The sequence below is a fragment of the Poecile atricapillus genome, chromosome 35 (genome assembly GCF_030490865.1).
Source record: "Poecile atricapillus isolate bPoeAtr1 chromosome 35, bPoeAtr1.hap1, whole genome shotgun sequence".
Classification (NCBI taxonomy): domain Eukaryota; kingdom Metazoa; phylum Chordata; class Aves; order Passeriformes; family Paridae; genus Poecile; species Poecile atricapillus.
In genome coordinates, this window is record NC_081283.1 from 3,424,519 (window position 1) to 3,443,682 (window position 19,164).

A 19,164-nucleotide genomic window follows, 5' to 3' on the forward strand; every position below is an offset into this window, starting at 1 on the left:
ACCAGTGCCCAGAATCCCAATCCCAGTTTGTCCCACAAATACCCCAATTCCCACTGACTTTTCTTTTCATATTTTTTTAAGGAAAAGGAAGACATCCCAAATTTTGCTTTTCCTCCATTTACTTCCCCTTCTGGCTGAGTTCAATCCTGATTTTCTAGGCATCTCCTCACACTCCCTTTCCCCCTCTTTATCCCCAGCCCCATCCCACTTTTCCAGGGATCCTGGAGGGATTTTTTTGGGGGGCTGTCCCCAGCAGGGACCCCCGAATTTGCCACTTGGCTACGCCAGGAGGGGAAAGGTTTGACCCCAAGCCCTTTGTGCAGAGCCCCCATCATTAGGAGAGCCTCTCAAAGGGCATTTTTGGGTGGAAAATCCTTTTTAATCCCTCAATCCTCCTTAATGAATTTCCCTTGCCAATGTTTTGGTGCTGGGCTACAACTGGCAGCTGCTGTGCTTGAAACTGGGAGGGTTTAAAAGTCAAATTCTGCCCCAAAATGGCTTTTTAAAAGCTGTTTTCAAGTTATAATTTCTCCAAGTGGAGTTTTGCCATCAACAGAGGTAAAAAGAGGAGTTTTAACCCCAAAGAATTGGGATGAAGCTCAGGAATTCCTCACCCAGGAGCTGCCTGGGGCCTCCTGCATGAGAAATCAGAGCAGGTTTGGGGCTCTTCAGGGTCACCGGTCTGATTTTCGTCAAGATCATTAAAAAAATCCCATTTCTGAGCTTTTTGCCTGTAATGAACAGCCTGGTGAGGAGAGGAATTTCCATCTGGGATTTTTTATGGCACAGCAAGAGGGGAGGACCATGGAGTCTCCTACTTCCAGCGCTGCAAAACAGCCCAAATTGGAGTTTTTGCAGGTAAAAAACAGGATAAAAACCCTGAGGAGGAGGGGACAGCCACCCCTTGCCCTGGTGACACTGGGATTGTCCCAATCCTAATTATGGGACAAGAATTCCACAATTAAACCTCCTGCTTTTCCAAAATTTCCCACTTCATAATTTTTCAGATTTTTCCCTTCTTTTTTTTTCTTGGCTTCTTTGGGGAAATTTTCTTCCATTTTCCCCCTTAGTTTGAAGTATCACAACCCAAAAAATTTGCTCTTTAAATGCAAAATGAGGATTTTAAAGGGATTTTTTCCCAACCTGGAGAACTTTATAGTGGTTGAAATGGGGAAGAAATACTTGAATCACTGCAAACACACCCCCCAAAAAAAAGACTCAACTCAACTTTTACTTTCCACCAAAAGGTTTTTTTTTTAAAGACTTTTTTCATTTTATACCAACGGATGTTAAAAAATACAGACTTGTTTTACAAGAATAGCACCATTTTTTGTTTTTGTTTTTTTTTTTTGTTTGTTTTTTTTTTGGTGTTTTTTAACTCGTATTATATATGAACACTCCTGCTGGGGGGAAGGGGAGAATTTGGGTGAGGAGGGGATTTTTGATACCTGGATTGGTGAAATCCCATTTTTTTCAGGGAAAAAAGGATCACTGACATTCCCACCTCCACCTGACCTCAAAAACAGGTCTTCCAGGAAGAGAATAAATAAATATTAACGGGTTTTTCCTTTGATTCTGGTGTTGGGATGAGGTGGTTGCTCCCTGATTTGGGGTGAGCCCTTTCAGTGCAGAACTTTTCAGTTCCATTTTTGGGTGGATCCTGTTTTTTGTGTTTTTTGTTTTTTTTTGTTTTTTTTTAAGGAATCAGGCTGGGCTTTTTAAAAAAACAAAAACCAAACCAACAAACAAAAACCACGACAACCAAAACCAAACAACCACACCAAAAAAATTGGTTTTTTTTACAAGAAGCAGACGGGGCCCAGGTCGACCCCAAACTCCTGCTCGGGTCCCCCAATGTCCATAGGTGCAATGTCCACGATGGGCAGGCGCGAGGTCTTCTGTGAGCGGTACTCGATGACAGTCCTGCCCCACTTCCCGGTGTGTTTCTGAGGGGAAAATGGGCCCAAATGGGGTCATTTAATCCATTAAATCCTTCCCAAACCCTTCAAATCCCAGTTTGAACCCTAATTTATCATCAGGTACAGAGGGACCCCACTTCGCGATGTGTTTCTGAGGGGAAAATGGGCCCAAATGGGGTTATTTAATCCTCCAGAACCTTCCAGTTCCTTCTTAGTTTGTGCCCATTTCATCGTTAAACCCAGAAGGGCCACATTTCCCAGTGCATTTTTGAGGGGAAAACATTGGAAAATGGAGTTTGGAGTCTCTATCCCTGGACCACCATGGCCAGCTGCAGGTGTTACGCAAAGCCGGGACACGGTAGCACTTGGTGACAAGATGCTGTCACCTCCCAGGCTGCCCTCGCTGACCTCTCCCAACCTTGTTAACCCCATGATTTCCGGATTCTGCCCTGATTTTCCCCATCCCTCCCCAGCACCCACCGTGCAGCCGTCCTCCAGCACACTGTAGGTGAACCGGCTGTTGCCCTCAGCACGGATCTCGACATCATTGGAGCCCTGGATGAGAAGCGCCTTCCTCAGGCTGCCCGACTCCTCGTCCAGGTAGGCCACGCTGTTGCGGCAGTGGTAGGTGACGTTCTGGGAGCCCTCGGTGGACAGCAGCCTCAGGAAGGTCATCTGGATGTTGGCCGTGTTGGGTGCCAGGTCCTCAGCGCCATAGCTGAACTGCAGGGAGGAGGGAGGTTTTCAGCTGGCTTTTTTGGGGGGTTTTGGGGGAGTTTCCAGGGTTTGCTTTCTCAGAGGGGCATTGGTGTCACAGCCTGATGCCAAGATTTCCATGGAACTCTTCAAATCAACCAGTTCTGGTACAAAACCCATCAATTTCTCCCCAAGGAAGGACATCACTCCAAGTTCTCCATAAAATTCCTAAATCAGCCAATATCTGATCCAAACCCCCTCAATCTCACCCCAAGGAAGGACACCACTCCAAGACTTCCATAAAGTCCTCTGGATCAACCAGTTCTGATCCAACAACCACCAATTCCACCCCCAGGATGAACATCAGCTCCAAGGTTTCCATGTAAACCTCAAATCACCCAATATCTGATAGAAACACCAAAAATTTCACCCCAAGGAAGGATATCAGCTCCAACTTTTCTGTAAAACTCCACCCCCACTCCTTTTCCCTGTTTTTTCTCCATGCCCATCCTGGTCAAACACCCACATGGAAGCCACCATTGATGGTCTCGGCAAACCAGACGTGCTTCTTCTCCTTGGCTTTGCTGCTCCACCAGTTCTTCCTGGGGATGCTGCCGGGGCTGGGGTACACACACGTCTCCCCCGTGGCCATGTTGCAGAAGACCTTGATGGCATCCAGGGTGCAGCCCTGGTTAGGGTCGATCCAGTAATCGCCTGTGGCCAGAGGGCGCGGAGTGAGTGACCACCCAGTGGTGAGGTCAGCAAGGAGGTCAGCGTGGTCCTTGGTGTCCAGGCAGGCAGTGGAGGGGACAAGGAGGAAGGAGGGGACATGGGGATGGACGCAGGGATGGACACAGGGCCGGACACAGGTGGACACAGGTAGATACAGGGACGGAGCTTCTCTCTCACCGCTCTTCCAGTCGGGGTGGCAGAGTTTGATGTCTCGGCAGGTCCTGGCCGGGTTCTTGCGGGAGCCCTCGGGGCTGCGGATGCTCTCGATCTGGTTGTTGAGGGCCTTGAGGGTGGCGTCCACCTCGGCATCGTGCGGCCGCAGCCCTGGCACCGCCTCATCTGCCCGCATGTAGCGCCCGGGGTCGGGGCCCTTCTCAGGCTGCCCCAGCCCCGCGAACGCTGACATGTCAATGCCCGTGCCGGGGGGCCCGGGCGGGCCGGGTGGGCCAGGGTTCCCGGGGGGACCCTGTGGGAAGGAGGAGCAGTCACAGGGTGATCGGCCAGGGGTGGATCCCACTGCCCCACTGAATCCCTCTGCCCCACAAGATCCCCTCTGCCCCACAGGATCCCTTCTCCCCACTGTCCCCGCTCACCGCCGGGCCGGGCTCGCCGCTCCTCCCGCGGGGCCCAGGGGGGCCGATAGGTCCGGGCATCCCATTGGAGCCGTCCTTGCCCGAGGGGCCCACGGGGCCAGGGGGACCCTGAAAAACCCCGAAAAAGGCTCAGGGCACAGTAGGGATGGGACTGCCACCCCCAGGCACGGCACCAGTCCTGCGCACACCTCCTTTTCCCCCCAAAATTCCAGGACTTACCCTGGGCCCAGAGGGACCCGCTGGCCCGGCAGCACCCTGGTCTCCAGAAGGACCCTGGGAAAGACGGGAGGGTGGAGTATTTGGGATCCCACGGGAGATGTGGGATTTGGGGCGTGGGATGTGGGATTTAGGATCTATGGGGGGCTGTGACCCCAAATCCCAGCACTTACGGGGGGCCCGGGCAGCCCCTGGAGCCCTGTGAAGCCCCGGTGCCCCTTCAGGCCACGCTCGCCGGCCTCACCCGCCTCGCCTTTGTCACCGCGCGGCCCCTGGGGACCCTGCAAGGGGGACACAGCAGGTCAGGAGCGGGGGGATCCCAAACTGCATTCCCAAACCGGGATCCTCGGAATTCCAGGTGGGAATCACTCACCGGCATTCCCCGAGCGCCAGCGGGGCCAGAGGGACCCATGGGACCCTGAGCACCCTGCAGGAGAAAGGAGGGGAGTCAAAAACAGTGGGAATGGGATTTGGGATTTGAGGTGTGGGATTTGGGATGTCGGATGTGGAATTTAGTAATCCCAGTTTTATCTCCTGGGTTCTGTCCTGGGGTGACTCTCCCAAATTTGCCCTAAACCAGTACAGATTCCCAGTTCCCTCTCCTGGAATTCCCAGGTGGATCCCAAACCAGGCTCCCAGGAATCCTCAGGAAGATGCTCAGAGCTGCTCCCAGATGATCCCAAACAGCTCCATGGCCCAGATTTGGGATGATTCCTGGTAATTCTCCTCTCCCCCCCATCTTGGCATGTCCTGCTCACCGTCTCTCCTCTGTCTCCCTGTTTTCCAGTGGGTCCCACGGGGCCGGGAGCGCCAGGAGCTCCGGGAGCACCGGGAGCACCCACGGGGCCGGTCTCACCACGATCACCCTGGGAATAGGGAATGGGGTCAGGAATCCCAGGAATTCCGGCTCTGGGATGGGGGCGAGCACAGGGATAATGGGAAATCCCGGGAATACTGGGGCTTAAGAAATCCGGGATGAGCTCACCTTCACTCCGGCTGCCCCATCCCTGCCTGGAGGTCCATCAGAGCCGGGATTTCCCTGGGAAAACAGAAGGAATTCAGCTTTTGCCTTTGGGATGGGGGTAAAACTCCTTTTTCCAAGCAAAATTCTACAGCAAAAACACGCCGGGATTTTCTGCTATCAACCTTAGAACAGTCCCTGCCCAGGATCAGCCAGAGCTCCATCCTGGATATTCCAGACATTCCCAATTTTCCTACCTCCCTGCCGGGCTCTCCGGCTGGCCCCGTCAGCCCGGGGGGTCCCACGGGCCCGGGGGGTCCCCGGTCACCGGCAGATCCAGGTGCTCCCTGTTTTCCAGGCTCTCCCTAAAATAAAATCAGGAAAACCCCCGCAAGAGTGAGTCTGGGATGAGGGATCGCTGCTCCAAGGGCAGAGAAATACCGGATCGGGCTTTTCCCACTTTTCTGTGTGTCCCTCAGGGATTTCTGAGCCCTGGAACGGAATCGTGCAATCGAGGGATTTTTTGGGAGGGACCTTCGAGCTCATCCAGCCCCTTTTATCCCACACCTGCCGCTCTCCCAGGTGGCTCCAAGCCCCGTGCAGGGACAATTCCAGGGATAGGAATGACGATCCTTAAGGTCCCTTCCAACCCCAAACCATTCCGTGATGATCTGGGGATCCCAGCTCCTGTCGCTCCACATCCCCGAGCCATCCCCCTCTTCTCCCAGCCCCGCCGATCCCTTTTCCCAGGCTGGAGAAGCACAAAAACTGCGGCTCCCGCTCACAGCTTTTGGAATTTCCAGGCAGGAATTAAATGCCGTGCGGGAATTAAATTCCCCCGAGTCCCTGCACATCCTGGCTGCCCCGGGGATGCGGAGCAGAGCCGGGATTTGGCCCTAAACCCCTCGTGCCGGCTGCATTGAGAGCGGAAAAGCAGCAGGAAATCAGGAGACCGGGAGGGAATTCAAACCCTCCTCGGCCACGAACTTTGCCCAGAGCTCGGGGGGCACAAATTCCCGGTGGAATAAAGGTGGGATCGATGGCACATTTTTATGGAAAATGCGTCACGCTGGTCTGGTGCGTGGTCGTGTCAGTAGGGAAAAGCCTGGAGAGATTTTGGGACATTTTTGGTATGGAAAGAGCTGTGATCCCAAAAACACCGGGATGGTCGTGAGCAGCTTTCACCACTCCCCACCCCCCGCCCTACTGAAATCCTTCCGCGCCACGAAATTGCCTCTAATGAGTTCCCATTTCTTCCCAGACTGGGGATTTTTGGGGTTTCTTGGGGATTTTTAGGTTTTTGCTCACCGAGGGCCCGGGCAGCCCTGGGAATCCGCGCTCGCCGCGCTGCCCCGGCAACCCCACGATGCCGCGCTGTCCTGCCAGCCCCTGGGGACCAGGGGGACCGTCCGGACCCTGCGGGGACACAACGGGGGTCAGCTCCACTCGGGGGGGTGGCAGGGGGTCCGGGGGGGGGTGCCCAAATTCCAAATACCGCAGGGCCGTCCTCGCCGGGCTCGCCCTTCTCGCCGGGGGGGCCGGCAGGGCCCTGCAGCCCTGGGTCCCCTGCTCGGCCCGGGGGTCCCGCGTCGCCCCGCGCGCCCTTGGGGCCGTCCTTGCCCGCGGAGCCGGGGGGCCCGGGGGGGCCGGGGTTACCCTGCAGGAGAGATTTGGCTTAGAGGGAACTCGGGAGGGGTTTCCATATTCCTGATCCGTCCCAGGCCCATTCCTGATCCCATTTCCAATCCATTCCTGATCCCAGTCCAAGCACTGCTCAGGGATTGGGGAGCGCTGGGAATGTTCCTTTGAAAGGAGTGAGCGGTGGCAACCCAGGGATGGCTTTGGTTCGGGGACATCGTGGGAAGCGGTGGCTGCCCAGACCTCCGAAGCCGGGGGTCAGCGATCCCGGCTGATCCCGACTGTCCAGAGCAATTCCAGAGCTTCCCGAGGGATCGTGACTGTCCCAAAATGAGCTGTTCCCAAATGATCCCACTTTTTCCCCCGTGACCCCAACTGTCCTGAGCGATCCCAGATCTTCCCAAGCGATTCTGGCTGCTCTGAGCGATCCCCAGTGACCCCAGTTCTCCCCAGCTCACGTTTGGGCCAGGGGGTCCGACGCGTCCGGCAGCTCCGGGGAATCCGGTGGCTCCCTGGGGACAGATGTGAGAGGGGCTCAGACCCCGCCCTTCCCCATCCCCTCCCCCTCTCCCTTCCCCCTACTCACCGGGGGTCCCTGAGCGCCTCGAGCTCCTTTGGGACCAGTGACACCTGTGGGACCCTGGGAGGAGGTAGAAAACCAATCAGGACAGTCAGGACCCAGAGATTCCCGGAATTCCAGGGATGAGGGGCCCCCACAAGGGATCAGCCCCAATTTTGGGGGTCCCAGGGTGGACCCACCTGCGGTCCAGGAGCCCCGGAGGGACCTTGAGGCCCAGGAGCTCCGGCGTCGCCCTTTTGGCCAGGCTCTCCCTGCTCGCCTTTGGCTCCGGGCTGGCCATCAGCGCCCTGGGAAAGAACCACGGTCAGTGGTCAGCTGTCACTGGGGACACTGGGATGGACTGGGGACAAAACTCACCGGGGGTCCGGCAAATCCGGCAGGGCCGGGGGCTCCGGGCTCTCCGCGCTCTCCCTGTGGGGGAAACGGGGTGAAAAATCAAGGGAATGGGGAAAATGCAGCACTGCTAGCACTGCAGGGGGACAGGTGGCACTTACAGGGGCACCACGGGCACCGGCAGCTCCAGACGGGCCAGGGGGGCCAGACTCGCCCTGGAAAGGAAGGAGGGGGAGTTGTGGGAGATGGAGGGGTTTGTTTGGGTGGAGGCAGCTCGGGCCCACCCCAGGGATCGGGTGGAATCTGTCCTGGGAATCGGGTGGGATCTGTCCCCATGGGAGCAGTGGCGGGGCCACTCTGGTCTCACCTTCTCGCCGTTGGGGCCAGCAGGGCCAGGGGGGCCAATGGGACCGGTCAGACCCTGTGGGGACAGAGGGTACAGTGAGGCCACTGTGAGGGGCCCTAGGTGGCCACCATGGACATCCCTCACTGGCCAGCAGGAGGATGAGGCCACCAGGAGCATCCCTGGCCAGCCACTATGAGAACCTCTGGCTGGCCACCATGAGTGTCATTGACTGGCCCCCTCCTGCCCCATCCCCATCCCACTCACACGAGCTCCGTCCTTTCCGGGGGCTCCCTCAGGTCCCTTCTCTCCGACGTCTCCCTGTGGGGTGGGACAGGGCTGGCATGAGTCCAGCTGAACCCTGGTGGCACCCCGTGACCCCCACATCACTGTCACTCACCCTGTCCCCCTTGGGACCGGCGATGCCGGCAGCTCCTCTCTCCCCAGGCATCCCCTGCAGTCCCGGGGGTCCCTGGGCTCCGTTGGGGCCGGCAGGGCCAGTGGCACCCTGAAACAACAAAGGGACATTACTGGGGTGTCACCCCCTATGGTGGCACCAAGCCAGCTGGCGCTGTCCCTGTGTGTCACCCACCTTGGGTCCGTCGGTGCCAGGGGTGCCGGGGAGGCCGCGAGGCCCCTGCAGGCCCTGGGCGCCGGGAGAGCCGCGCTCGCCGGGGAAGCCGCGCTCGCCCTGGGGACAGCAGGGATGGTTCAACAGGGACATGGGGACACTGGCATGGGTGGCACCAGGGGGAGGGCAGGGCATCATCCCTCACTGCCCTGGAGTGACTGGGAGGGACTGGAAGGGACAGGGAGTGGGGACAGAACCAGCACAGAGTGGGTGGCCGTGGGGGGGGACAACCAGGCTCTGGGATGCCCCAAAGTCCCCATGGGATGAACATGTTCCCAAGCTGGGAGGACAGGTGACACTGGAAGCCCCCCAGAGGTGACACTGGGACCTCTCCAGAGGTGACACTTACCCTGGGACCCACAAGCCCGGGGGCTCCAGCTTCTCCAGGAACACCCTGTGGAAAGGTGACAAATGGGTTTGGGGTCAGACCTGGGGGATTTGGGGGATCCTGATCCCAGCTGGAGGGGGAATGGGGGGGGTCTCACCTGATCTCCGGGTTTGCCGCTCTCGCCGGGGGGTCCTGGTGGCCCTGGCAGCCCCTGGGAGGGGACAGGAGCCATGTGAGAACAATGACAGTTAGACCCCCGGGCTTGAGCTGGCATCAGCCTGACGCCAAAGCCCAAACCCCCAATCCCTGTGCTCACCTGGAAGCCGGATGGGCCGGGGGCTCCTTGCTCTCCCCTCTCCCCTGCTGGGCCCTGCGGGATGGACGATGCTCAAGGACCCCAAAAACCTTTGGGATTTCAGACTTCCCCCACCCCAAGATTTTGGGGATCCCACAAGCCCCAGCACTGCAAGAGCTGGGGATTTGTGGGTTTTGGGATCCCCCAGCACATCCAGGGGGGTTTTTTAGCCCCAGTCCTGAGCTCGCCCCGTTGCACTCACGGCGGGTCCTGGGGGTCCGGCAGCTCCAGTCTCTCCGTCCTTGCCAGGAAGTCCCTACAGAGAAGGGAAACCCTACTGAGCCCCAAATCCCTTAAATCCCATTTCCCCCCTTCTCGTGCCTCAGTTTCCCCCCTTGGGGGCTTTTAGGTTGGAGTGGCACCAAAACATGGATTTTTGGGGTTTGTGGGGACAGAAGACCTCACCCTCAGCCCTGGCGCTCCGGGAAGTCCTTTTTCACCGGCTTTTCCAGGCTCACCCTAAAAAAGAATGGAGGATTTGGGGTTCCAGCCCCAGGGAGAATTCCCAGGTATTTTTAGAGGAAAAAGGGTCTGTACTCACATTGGCACCTTTGGGACCAGGGAACCCCATAACGCCAGGCTGGCCCCGAGCCCCCTGGGGGCCGGGGGGTCCAGGGCGTCCATCCTCGCCAGGGGCGCCCTGTGGGGACAGGGGTCAGCAGGGGCAGGAGCCCACCCCAAACCCCAAACCACCCCAAACCCCAAAAACTCCACACCCCAAACCACCCCAAGCAACCCCAAACCCCAAACCACCCCTAATGGGGTGTCACTCACCGTGGGGCCAACTTTGCCTTGGGGCCCAGCATCCCCGGGGCGGCCCGTGAGACCCTGTGGGGACAAAAAGGGTTTGAGGATGTCCCCTGGTGTGGGAGGCCTGACCCCATGACGGTGGGGTGACCCCGAAGGGCACCTGTGCTCCCCACAAAGAACAGAAAACCCCAAGGAGGAATTTTGGGAACCCCAAATGCACCTCGAGAATCTCAAAGAGCGCCTGAATTAGCAGGGAACATCTGAATTAACCCCAAAGTTTCTTAATTAACCCCAATGTTTCTTAATTAGCACCAAAGAGCGCAAAGCACAACCCAAAAAAAGGTCTTAATACCAAAGGGCATCCTGGCTAATCCCAAAAGGACCTTAGTGACCCCAAAAGGTCCTTAAACAACCCTAAAAGCACCTTGAACAACCCTAAAATCACCTTATCAACTCAAAAGCATCTTATTGACCACAAAAGTTTCTTAACCACCCCCAAAATCACCCTAAACCAACCCCAAAATCACCTTATTGACACCCAAAACCACCTTAACCACCCCCAAAACCACACTTACCCACCCCAAAAGTGCCTTAACCAACCCCAAAAACATGTTAGTGACCCCAAAAACACCTTAACCACCCCCAAAATCATCTCATTGACCCTAAAAGTGCCTTAACCAACCCCAAACGCTCCCCCTCATCCATCCCCCAGACCCCACAGGTGCCACCCCATCCCTGTTTTTGGGGTCACTGCTGTCCCTCACCCTGGCTCCAGGCAGGCCAGGCTCTCCGGGGCGTCCGGGGTCGCCGGTGGCTCCTTTGGGGCCGGCCAGGCCAGCGGGGCCGCGCTCACCTGGGGCCCCCTGTGGGGGGATTTGGGGTCAGTTTGGGGGATTTGGGGTCAGTTTGGGGTTGTCACCCCCAGTGTCCCCAAAGTCCCACCTTGGGGCCAGCCAGCCCATCCTGCCCAGGGAAGCCACGGTTGCCGGGAGCACCCTGCAGGAGAAGATGAGGATTTGTGGGGTCAGGGGAGTGTTTTAAGGTCAAGGGGAGGATTTCTCGGATTGGGTTTGGTTCTTTGGGATCAGGGTCGTTTTTTAGGGTCGAGGACACCACAGACCCTCTCTCCAGGTGGACCCAAAGGTCCAGCAGCTCCGGGTTCTCCGCGGGCTCCTCTCTTCCCTTCTTCCCCAGCTGGTCCGGGGGCACCTTGGGGTCCTGCAGGGCCCTGAGGACGACGAGGAAAAGGGGTCACAAGGAGCCTTCACCCCCTCCCTGACCCCTCCAGGGACAAATCCCATAAATCCGCGTCCCCCTTGTATCCTGCCCGTGTCCCTGCTGGCGCCGGGGCTCGACGGGGGCCCCATTGATGGTGGTTAATGAGGCGAGGGGAGAATGTCCCCAAGGGGGGGGAATGTCCCCAAGGGGGGACACGCAAACACTGTGGCCATTGTCCCACAGCCCCCCCGGCCCTGTCCCCCACGGGAGGGGGACGCTGCCCCTCCAGGGGCCTCGTTAGGGGAACGGCTCATTAGGGGCGAGGAGGCACTGGAGGGGAGAGAGGGGTCAGGGATGGACACTGGGCTGAGGATGGACACTGGGCTGGGGATGGACCCTCAGGGGAGCAGTGAGGGGTCAGGGGATGACACTCAAATGGTCAGTGAGGGCCAGGGACAGACCCTTGGGTGGGCAGGGGTTGGGAACGGACACAGAAAGGAAACAGACACTGGGATGGGGATGGACACTGGGCTGGGGATGGACACTGGGATGGACAGTGAGGGGCTGGATCTGGACACTCAATGGACATTGAGGGCCTCCGGGTGTCCCCCACCCTGGACTCACCGTCTCTCCTTTGGGTCCCTGCTCGCCTTTAAATCCCGCGATGCCAGGTTCGCCCTGAGGATGGGGGACAATGTCAGTGTCCCCACAGCTGTCCCACCCCAACCCTGGCCTGCTCTTCAGGTCCTTGTCCCTATCTCATCCCATCCCATTCCCACCCCCAGTGTCCCCTTAGGGGTCAGGGCCAGGTGACCCTGGAGTGACCCCGGGATGACCCGGGGGTGACTTGGGGAGGGGACACCCAAAGGGGGAAGGCGTGAAGGAGGCACGGTCTGGGTCAGAAGAGGCGTGGCCAGTGGCCGGGGCGTGGCCAGTGGCAGGGGCCGGGTCCCCGGGGGGACATCGGGGGTCTCTCACCGTCTGTCCCTTGGGGCCCAGCGGGCCGGTGGCTCCCTGGGGTCCGGGTGGGCCACGGGGGCCGGGGAATCCTGGAGCGCCGGCGATGCCTGGAGCGCCCTGAGGACACCGGCAGACGTCAGGGACCCCGCAATGTCCCTGTGTCCCCCTCAGTGTCACCAGTGTCCCGGTCTCTGCCGGCAGTTCCTGTCGCCCAGCAGCTCAAGTCCCACCCTGTCCCTGCAGCCCCAGTGTCCCCCGATACCGCCCCAGCATCCCCCCCGTGTCCCCACCCATCTCCCTGTCCACCGGTGTCCCCCAGTGTCCGCCGTCCCTGAGTGCCCCACGACCCCCAGGGGACCCAAAATTCCCCAGATCCCAGCGCAGCCCTCGGCATCTGCTTCTCACCGCGGGCCAGTCCCTGTCCCCATCCCCAGGGGCTCACTGGGACACCCCATCCCCGTCCCCGTCCCTGTCCCCGTCCCCGCTCACCGCCGATCCTTTTGCTCCGGGGATGCCATCCGTCCCTGGGTTCCCCTGCAAGCAGACCACGCTGAGCTCTGTGCCTCAGTTTACCCGGATCCGGCCACGGCGGGGGGACAAAGCCACGAGGGTGAGGGGACACAGTGACTTACGGGGGCACCGGCGGGGCCGGGCGAGCCGGGGGTACCGGATTCTCCGCGGGGCCCTTGGGCACCCTCGGGTCCTCGCGCTCCGGTGGGACCCGCTTCACCCTGAGGGGGAGGTGACAAAGAGGGTCAGGGGTGACCTCGGGACCCACCTGTCCCCACCGGGATCATCCTTGTCCCCTCACCTTGGAGCCGGGGGCGCCGGGGAAGCCGGGGGCTCCTGCGGGGCCGACGGGACCCTGGGGGCGAGAGGAGCGTGAGGGTCTCCCCGGGCGCCGGGGGACCTCGGGAGACCCCGCGGTCCCCTCGGGAGGGGGACACAAAGGGACAGGGACGCGCCAACCTCCCCTGGACTTACGGGGGGTCCGGCCGGGCCCGGGAGGCCGTCGTTGCCACGAGCGCCCTAGGGGGAGACGGTGCCGCGGATGACGGGGGGTCCCCAGGGCGGGGGACAGGTCCCCCCCGCCACCCGCAGGTGCCACCAGCACCGTAGGTGCCACCGCACTCACCGCAGCGCCCGAGGGGCCCGGACGGCCTCGCTCTCCGGGCAGCCCGCGGGGACCCTGTGGGTACAGAGGGTGACAGGTGAGGCCCGGGGGGTTCTGGCCCTTCCCGAGCCCACCCGGCCGTGCCTCAGTTTCCCTTTCGCAGCGCCGGACTCACCATGGGGCCGGGGGAGCCGTTCTCGCCCGGGGAGCCGGACTCGCCCTGCGGGGCGGGACAAAGGTGAGCACGGGGCGGGCACGGGCACGGTCCCCTGGTGTCACACGGACGGTCACCAGAGCCAGGGGACAGTCACCCCAGCACGGGGGTCGTCACTACTGGCAGGGAACTGTCCCCAGCCCCAGGAACTGTCACCCCCCCTCACCTTGGCTCCGGGTGCTCCCGCCTCTCCCTTGGCGCCGTCCAGGCCGGGGTAGCCCTGGGGACAGGAACAAGGCGGGCCTGTGACAATGACAGAGCCACTTCGGGGGACACAGGGACTCGGGGACGGGCAGGGGACGCACACTCACCCGGTGGCCTTTGACTCCAGGCAGGCCGGGGGTCCCGGGGAAGCCACGAGCGCCCTGCGGGCAGTGGAGAAGGGACAGTTGGGGACAGGAAGGGGACAGCAGTGGCTTTGTCGCGGGACCACCGGTGCCACGCTCACCTGGGGGCCGGGGGGGCCGCGCTCGCCGGATTTCCCGGGTTTGCCGGTTTCGCCCTGCGGGGAAAATGGGACTTTTGAGGGGTTGGGGACACAAAAATGTCACTTTTTGCCCCTTCTCAGCCCAGCTTCGGTGGCTGCCACCACAGCTGAATGTCACGAATGTCACTCACGTCGTCACCGGGTTTGCCAGGAGGTCCCGGAGGTCCCCGGGGACCCATCGGACCCTGAAGAGGACAAAGAGGTGGCGGTGGGGGGCACTGGGGGGTGGCAGTGCCCCGATTTGAGGGGTTTTGGGGACATCTGGGGGGCACTCACAGCAGCGCCTGGCTCGCCGGGCTCGCCGGGGTTGCCTTGGAATCCTTGGGGACCCTGCAGGGACAAGGTGACATCAGCGGGGGTGGCACCAGCCAGCCCGGACACCCCGAAACTTGAGGAGGGGGGCGATACTTACGGGGGAGCCAGAGGGGCCGGGGGGGCCGCGGGGTCCCATGGGGCCCTGGGGGGACACAGTGATGTCACACGAGGGCGGGACATTGCGGGGGGACAACCCCGAAGCCGCCAAAGCGAGGGAGCCCCCAAAATTTGGGTTCCTAGAGTGGGGTCCCAAATGGGATCGGTCTGCACAGGGGTGAGGAGGGGTTTGGGGGTGTGGGAAGGGGGGTTAGGGGGATTTGGTGAGAATTGAGGGAATCTGGGGGGGTTGATGGAAATTTGGGGGGAATTGAGGGGGATTTTTGGGTGATACTACCATGGGTCCCTGCATGACACCCATCTGAGCCCCTCCGGCCTTCTCATCGAAGCCTCCGGCCATCTGAGCCGCGAAGTTCTGCCAGGGAAAGGTGGCTCAGCACCCCGGAGACCCCAAAAAAACCCTGAATTCCCCTCAGAAAAATCCCAATTCCCATTAAAACCCCACAATTCCCATCAAAATCTCTGCTACTGCACTCAAAACCCACCCAAATTCCCTCAAATCCCCCAAATCTCCCTCAAAACCTCCCCAAATCTCCCCAATTTCCCCTCCCCCCCCAAATCCCATCTACCCCCCTCCCCCAAATACTCACCCCCCCCAAGCCGGGGGGTCCTGGGGGTCCGGGGGGCCCGGGGGGGCCGGGATTTCCTGGAGTTCCAGGTTCCCCATCCCTGCCCCGGGGGCCAGGGGCGCCCTAGGGTGGGGGGGATAAAAATAAGGATTTTGGGGGGGGGGTCACAAGGGATTTGGGGGGGTTCCCCGTTGATTTATGGGGTTTTGGGGGAAGACAAAGAGGATTTTATGGTTTCACAATGGATTTTTGGGGATTTAGGGGGTGTCTCTCTCACCTTCTCGCCCTTCTCGCCGCGGTCCCCTCGCTGTCCCTGCTCACCTGCGGGGCCCTGCGGGGGGAGGGGAGGAACAGGATGGGGGAGGGGAGGTCAGGAGTCCCCTTCCCCCCCACCGTCCCCCCCGGACCCCCCTCCCCCAAAAATTCCAGAGATATCCAGGCCTGGAGCTGCTCCCACCTGCGGGCCTGGGGGTCCTCGGGGTCCTACGACCTGCAGGGACACAAAAGGGGTGACATCAGGGCTGCGGGGGTCCCGGCCCCTTTTTGGGGTGTCCCAACCCCGCACGCCCGCCTCAGCCCCTTTTTGTGGTCTCCCCCCCACTCACATCTTTGATGTCACCGGGTTCACCTTTTTGTCCCTGTGAGGAGAAACAAAGGGTGAGACCCCAAAATCACCCAAGAATTCGTCTCTCTGTCCCCCCAGGGATGAGTGCAAAATTGCCCCAAGAGCCCCCCAAGGCAAAGCAAAGAATGAACCCAGAGACCCCAACGGTCCCTCCCCCCCCTCCCCCAAATTCTCCCAGAAGCCCAAAAAACCACCCCAAAATTCGGGACAATTGCCCCCCAAATTTGCTCACCTTGGGGCCTGGCTGCCCTGTTGGAAACCCCGCAAAAAAAGAAAAAGAAAGAGAAATTAATGGAGGGGGACACACGAATTTGGGGTGGGGGGCAACACGAGGTGGTTCCATCCTGGGAGGGCTGTTGGGCCAAACTGGGGGGCACTGGGGGCTCCCCCAAAGCGAGACCAGCAGCGAGGGGGTCGAGGGGGCTTTTTGTGGCAGTTGGGAGGCTTTTTGGGGGTGCTCAACCCTTTAATTCCTCCCCCCATCTGGGGAAGAGAAGGGTTAAAAAAAGGCAACTTTTGGGGTTTTGGAGGTTTGGGGGGATGTGGAGTTTGGGTTTTCCTTCATTTTGGGGTGAAATCCCACAGCTGGGAACGCGGATCGTGGCGTTCTGTGGGGTTTCCATTCATTTTGGGGTGCAGTCCCACAATTTCGGGGGATTTCCAACAAAGCCCTTCTTCTGGGAGTGCAAAATCCCCTCGCACCACCCTTTGCCCCATTTTTTCTGTCTAAAACCCCCCCAAAACCTCCAGATTTTCAACCAGGGCTAAAAACCTCAATGATTTTTTCCCCTGGGGTCGATCTTTCCCCGTTGTTTTGGGGTGAAGTTGCCTTTTCCCCGCATTGCCGCATGGATGGCGCCATCCATGGCCGGGTAATTTATTTATTAATTCGCTAATTAAGGGAAATAAATAAATAAATTACAACCACTGGGCTGCTCGGTGGGGCAAATGGGGCAGCACTCTCCGAAGGGGATCTCGGGGCTGGGGCAGTCCCGCAGCTCCTCGCAGATGATTTCGTCGCACAGCACTGTCCCCGTGTCGCACACGCAGATCCGGCACGGCTCCGGCTTCCACACGTCCTTGTCGCTGTAGCGGTGCCCGTCCTGCAGGCAGCTGCCAGCCTCGGCTGCGGGGACAGCGCGGGGACAGCGTGGGGACAGCGCGGGGACACTCGCGGGGGAGGTGGTGGCACTGCCAGCCTCGCTCTGAGCGCGGGGAGGAGGAGGAGGCGGAGGAGGAGGAGGAGGAAGGGGACGCCAAAGGGGCCCCGCAGCCCCCAGTGAGGGGCACAGCGCGGGGACAGCGCGGGGACAGCCAGGAGCGGGGTGGTGTCACTGCCAGCCCCGTCTTGCAGGCAGCTGCCAGCATCGGCTGCGAGGACAGCGCGGGGACAGCGCAGGATAAGGGGGATGGCGCTGCCAGCCTCGTCCTGAGCACGAGGAGGAGGAAGGGGATGCCAAAGGGGCCTGGCAGTCCCCAGTGAGGGGGACAACGCGGGGACAGCCAGCAGGGAGGTGGTGGCACTGCCAGCTCCCTCTGAGCCCCCGAGAAGGCCCCGAAGCAGCGAAGGGGACACAGCCCTGAGCAGCGACACCCCCGCCCTTCTCCCGGGTCCCTCCGACTGTCCCCGAGGTCCCCGCAGCTCTGGTGGCACCAGTGTCCCCACGAGCTCGGGGAAAAGGGGAGTTGATATCCCCAGGCTGAACTCAGGGGTGATGTGGAGGTACCCGGGCGCTGCTGGAGGATCCCGGGGGTCCCCCAGGGTCCCCAGAAAGTGCCTCGGGGTCCCCGGGCTGCACACCGGGGTTCCCAGGTGTCCCCAGGGCCCCTGGAATGTCCCCAGCATCCCTAGGTCAGTCCCCAGGGATGTCTCCAGGACACAGCCCAGGGCTGGGCCTCAGTGGACCCCCTGTCCCCAGCTGGACCCTGTGACCCCAACCAGACCTTGCTGTCCCCAGCCTGTCCCCACCATGCCCCTGCTCCAGCTCATCTCCTACACCCCCGGCCGTCCCTCTGTCCCATCCTTGTCCCCAGCTGTCCCCATGCCCCACCTGTGCCCCGCCTCCTCCATCTCAGGCTGTCCCCGCGCTGTCCCCTTCCTGCCCCAGCCTGTCCCTGTCCATGCCCACTGTCCTTAAACTCTGTCCTCGCCACACACCTGGATCCCACTGTCCTCCAGTGTCCCCACCGTGTCCCCCACCCGCCTTGTGCCATCCTCCAGTGTCCCACACTGTCCCTCCCTGCCCCACCTTGTCCCCCCACTGTCCCCCAGGCTGCCCCCGGGTGTCCCCCACGCTGTCCCTCCCTGTTCCACTTCATTTCCCACTGTCCTCCGATGTGCCCAACTCTCCTCGTGCGGTCCCCCCGTCTCCCTCACTGTCTCCCACTGCCCCCCCCGCGCCACCAAGATTGTCCCACATTTCCCGGCACTTTCCGCGGTGTTCCCCCCTCTCCTCGCATTGCCGTCCACAGAATTACCTCGGAACTTTCCCCCTTTGCCCCGTGTCCTGTGCCTCCATAGCAGTGTCCCCACGCTGTCCCCCGCTGCCTTCCTGCTATCCCCCACCCTCCTCCCGCAGTCCCGCGGTGTCCCCACACTCCGGTCTGTCCCCTCCCCGCCACCTTGAACCCTTCCCCTTCCGTCTCACGCTGTCCCCCGAGGCCCCCCGGCGTCCCCACTCTCCGAGCTGTGCCCCTCTGCCACTCTGAAAAGTTCCCTGTCCAGCCCAAAACGTCCTCAAGAGTCCCCCGATGTCCCCTCACTGTCCCCGCTCTCGCGTCGTCCCCTACTGTCCCCCACCCCTTTCCGCTCCCTCTCCCCTCTGTCCCCATTGTTCCCCGCTGTCCCCGCGTTGTCCGCCCCCCCTTCTCCAACTTTCCCTCAACGTGTCCCCCTCACCCCCCCCCCGGCGATGCCCCAAAACTTTCCCATCCCTCACCCCTCTGTGTCCCCGATCCGTCCTCTCTGTGTCTCCTCTGTGTCCCCTCTGCGTCTCCTCTCCGACCCTTCTCCATCCCCTCTCCATCCCCTCTCCGTCCCCTCTCCGTCCCCTCTCTGTCCCCTCTCCATCGCCGTCACTCACGGAGGTCTCGGTCCTGCGCGGCGGCGGCAGCGGCGAGGCAGAGGAGTAGGAGGAGCAGGAGCCCCGGCCGGGGGGCGGCTCCGGGGACCGCGCCGGTGGCTGCGGGCTCGGTGCGGCGGCCGCCGGGGGCCGGGCGGTGTCCGGGCATGGCTGCGCCCGATCCGCGCCCGGAGCCGGCAGTGCCCGCTCGGCCCAGCGGCCCCGTTTAAGTCCCGGCCCCACCGCCCCCCGGAGCTGTAACCCGAGCCGGGCCGGCCCCGCCGGGCCCCCCGGACCTTCCCCCGGTGGCTCCGGACCCTCCCCCGGCCCCCGAGCCGGGCCGGCCCTCCCGAGCCCTCCCCCGGCCCTCCCCCGGCCTCCACCGGGGTTAGAGCGGACGGAGGGACC

At 61.2% G+C, this 19,164-nt stretch overlaps 1 protein-coding gene across 1 annotated transcript; it reads right to left on the minus strand.

Annotated features, from left to right (window-relative positions):
• Positions 1-1,228: 1,228 nt before the first annotated feature.
• On the minus strand, positions 1,229-18,925 carry COL2A1 (collagen type II alpha 1 chain). The gene is made up of 54 exons (XM_058861189.1): positions 18,778-18,925; positions 16,620-16,820; positions 15,927-15,943; positions 15,675-15,707; positions 15,527-15,559; positions 15,347-15,400; positions 15,091-15,192; positions 14,778-14,855; positions 14,481-14,525; positions 14,345-14,398; positions 14,200-14,253; positions 14,030-14,083; positions 13,893-13,946; positions 13,748-13,801; positions 13,543-13,587; positions 13,389-13,442; positions 13,238-13,282; positions 13,065-13,118; positions 12,886-12,984; positions 12,743-12,787; positions 12,272-12,370; positions 11,918-11,971; positions 11,196-11,303; positions 11,018-11,071; positions 10,840-10,938; positions 10,100-10,153; positions 9,867-9,965; positions 9,731-9,784; positions 9,528-9,581; positions 9,287-9,340; positions 9,128-9,181; positions 8,992-9,036; positions 8,604-8,702; positions 8,412-8,519; positions 8,279-8,332; positions 8,036-8,089; positions 7,830-7,883; positions 7,693-7,746; positions 7,515-7,622; positions 7,342-7,395; positions 7,214-7,267; positions 6,613-6,774; positions 6,426-6,533; positions 5,375-5,482; positions 5,142-5,195; positions 4,915-5,022; positions 4,530-4,583; positions 4,330-4,437; positions 4,160-4,213; positions 3,941-4,048; positions 3,525-3,813; positions 3,142-3,329; positions 2,400-2,642; positions 1,229-1,946 (listed from the first exon to the last, which is right to left on the minus strand). Exons 1-54 carry the CDS (start codon positions 18,923-18,925, stop codon positions 1,800-1,802), a joined length of 4,521 nt encoding a protein of 1,506 aa, XP_058717172.1. The 3' UTR covers positions 1,229-1,799.
• Positions 18,926-19,164: the final 239 nt, after the last annotated feature.

Bases quoted from the DNA above. Each gene is read 5' to 3' on its own strand.
- COL2A1 (XM_058861189.1), bottom strand. From the start codon at position 18,925: ATGCCCGGACACCGCCCGGCCCCCGGCGGCCGCCGCACCGAGCCCGCA. The intron at 12,371-12,742 runs GTGAGCGGGGAC...CGGTGTCCTCAG, and splicing joins CCGGAGCAAAAGGATCGGCG to GGCGCTCCAGGCATCGCCGG. The intron at 7,396-7,514 runs GTGGGTCCACCC...ACCTCCTCCCAG, and splicing joins CCGGGGCTCCTGGACCGCAG to GGTCCCACAGGTGTCACTGG.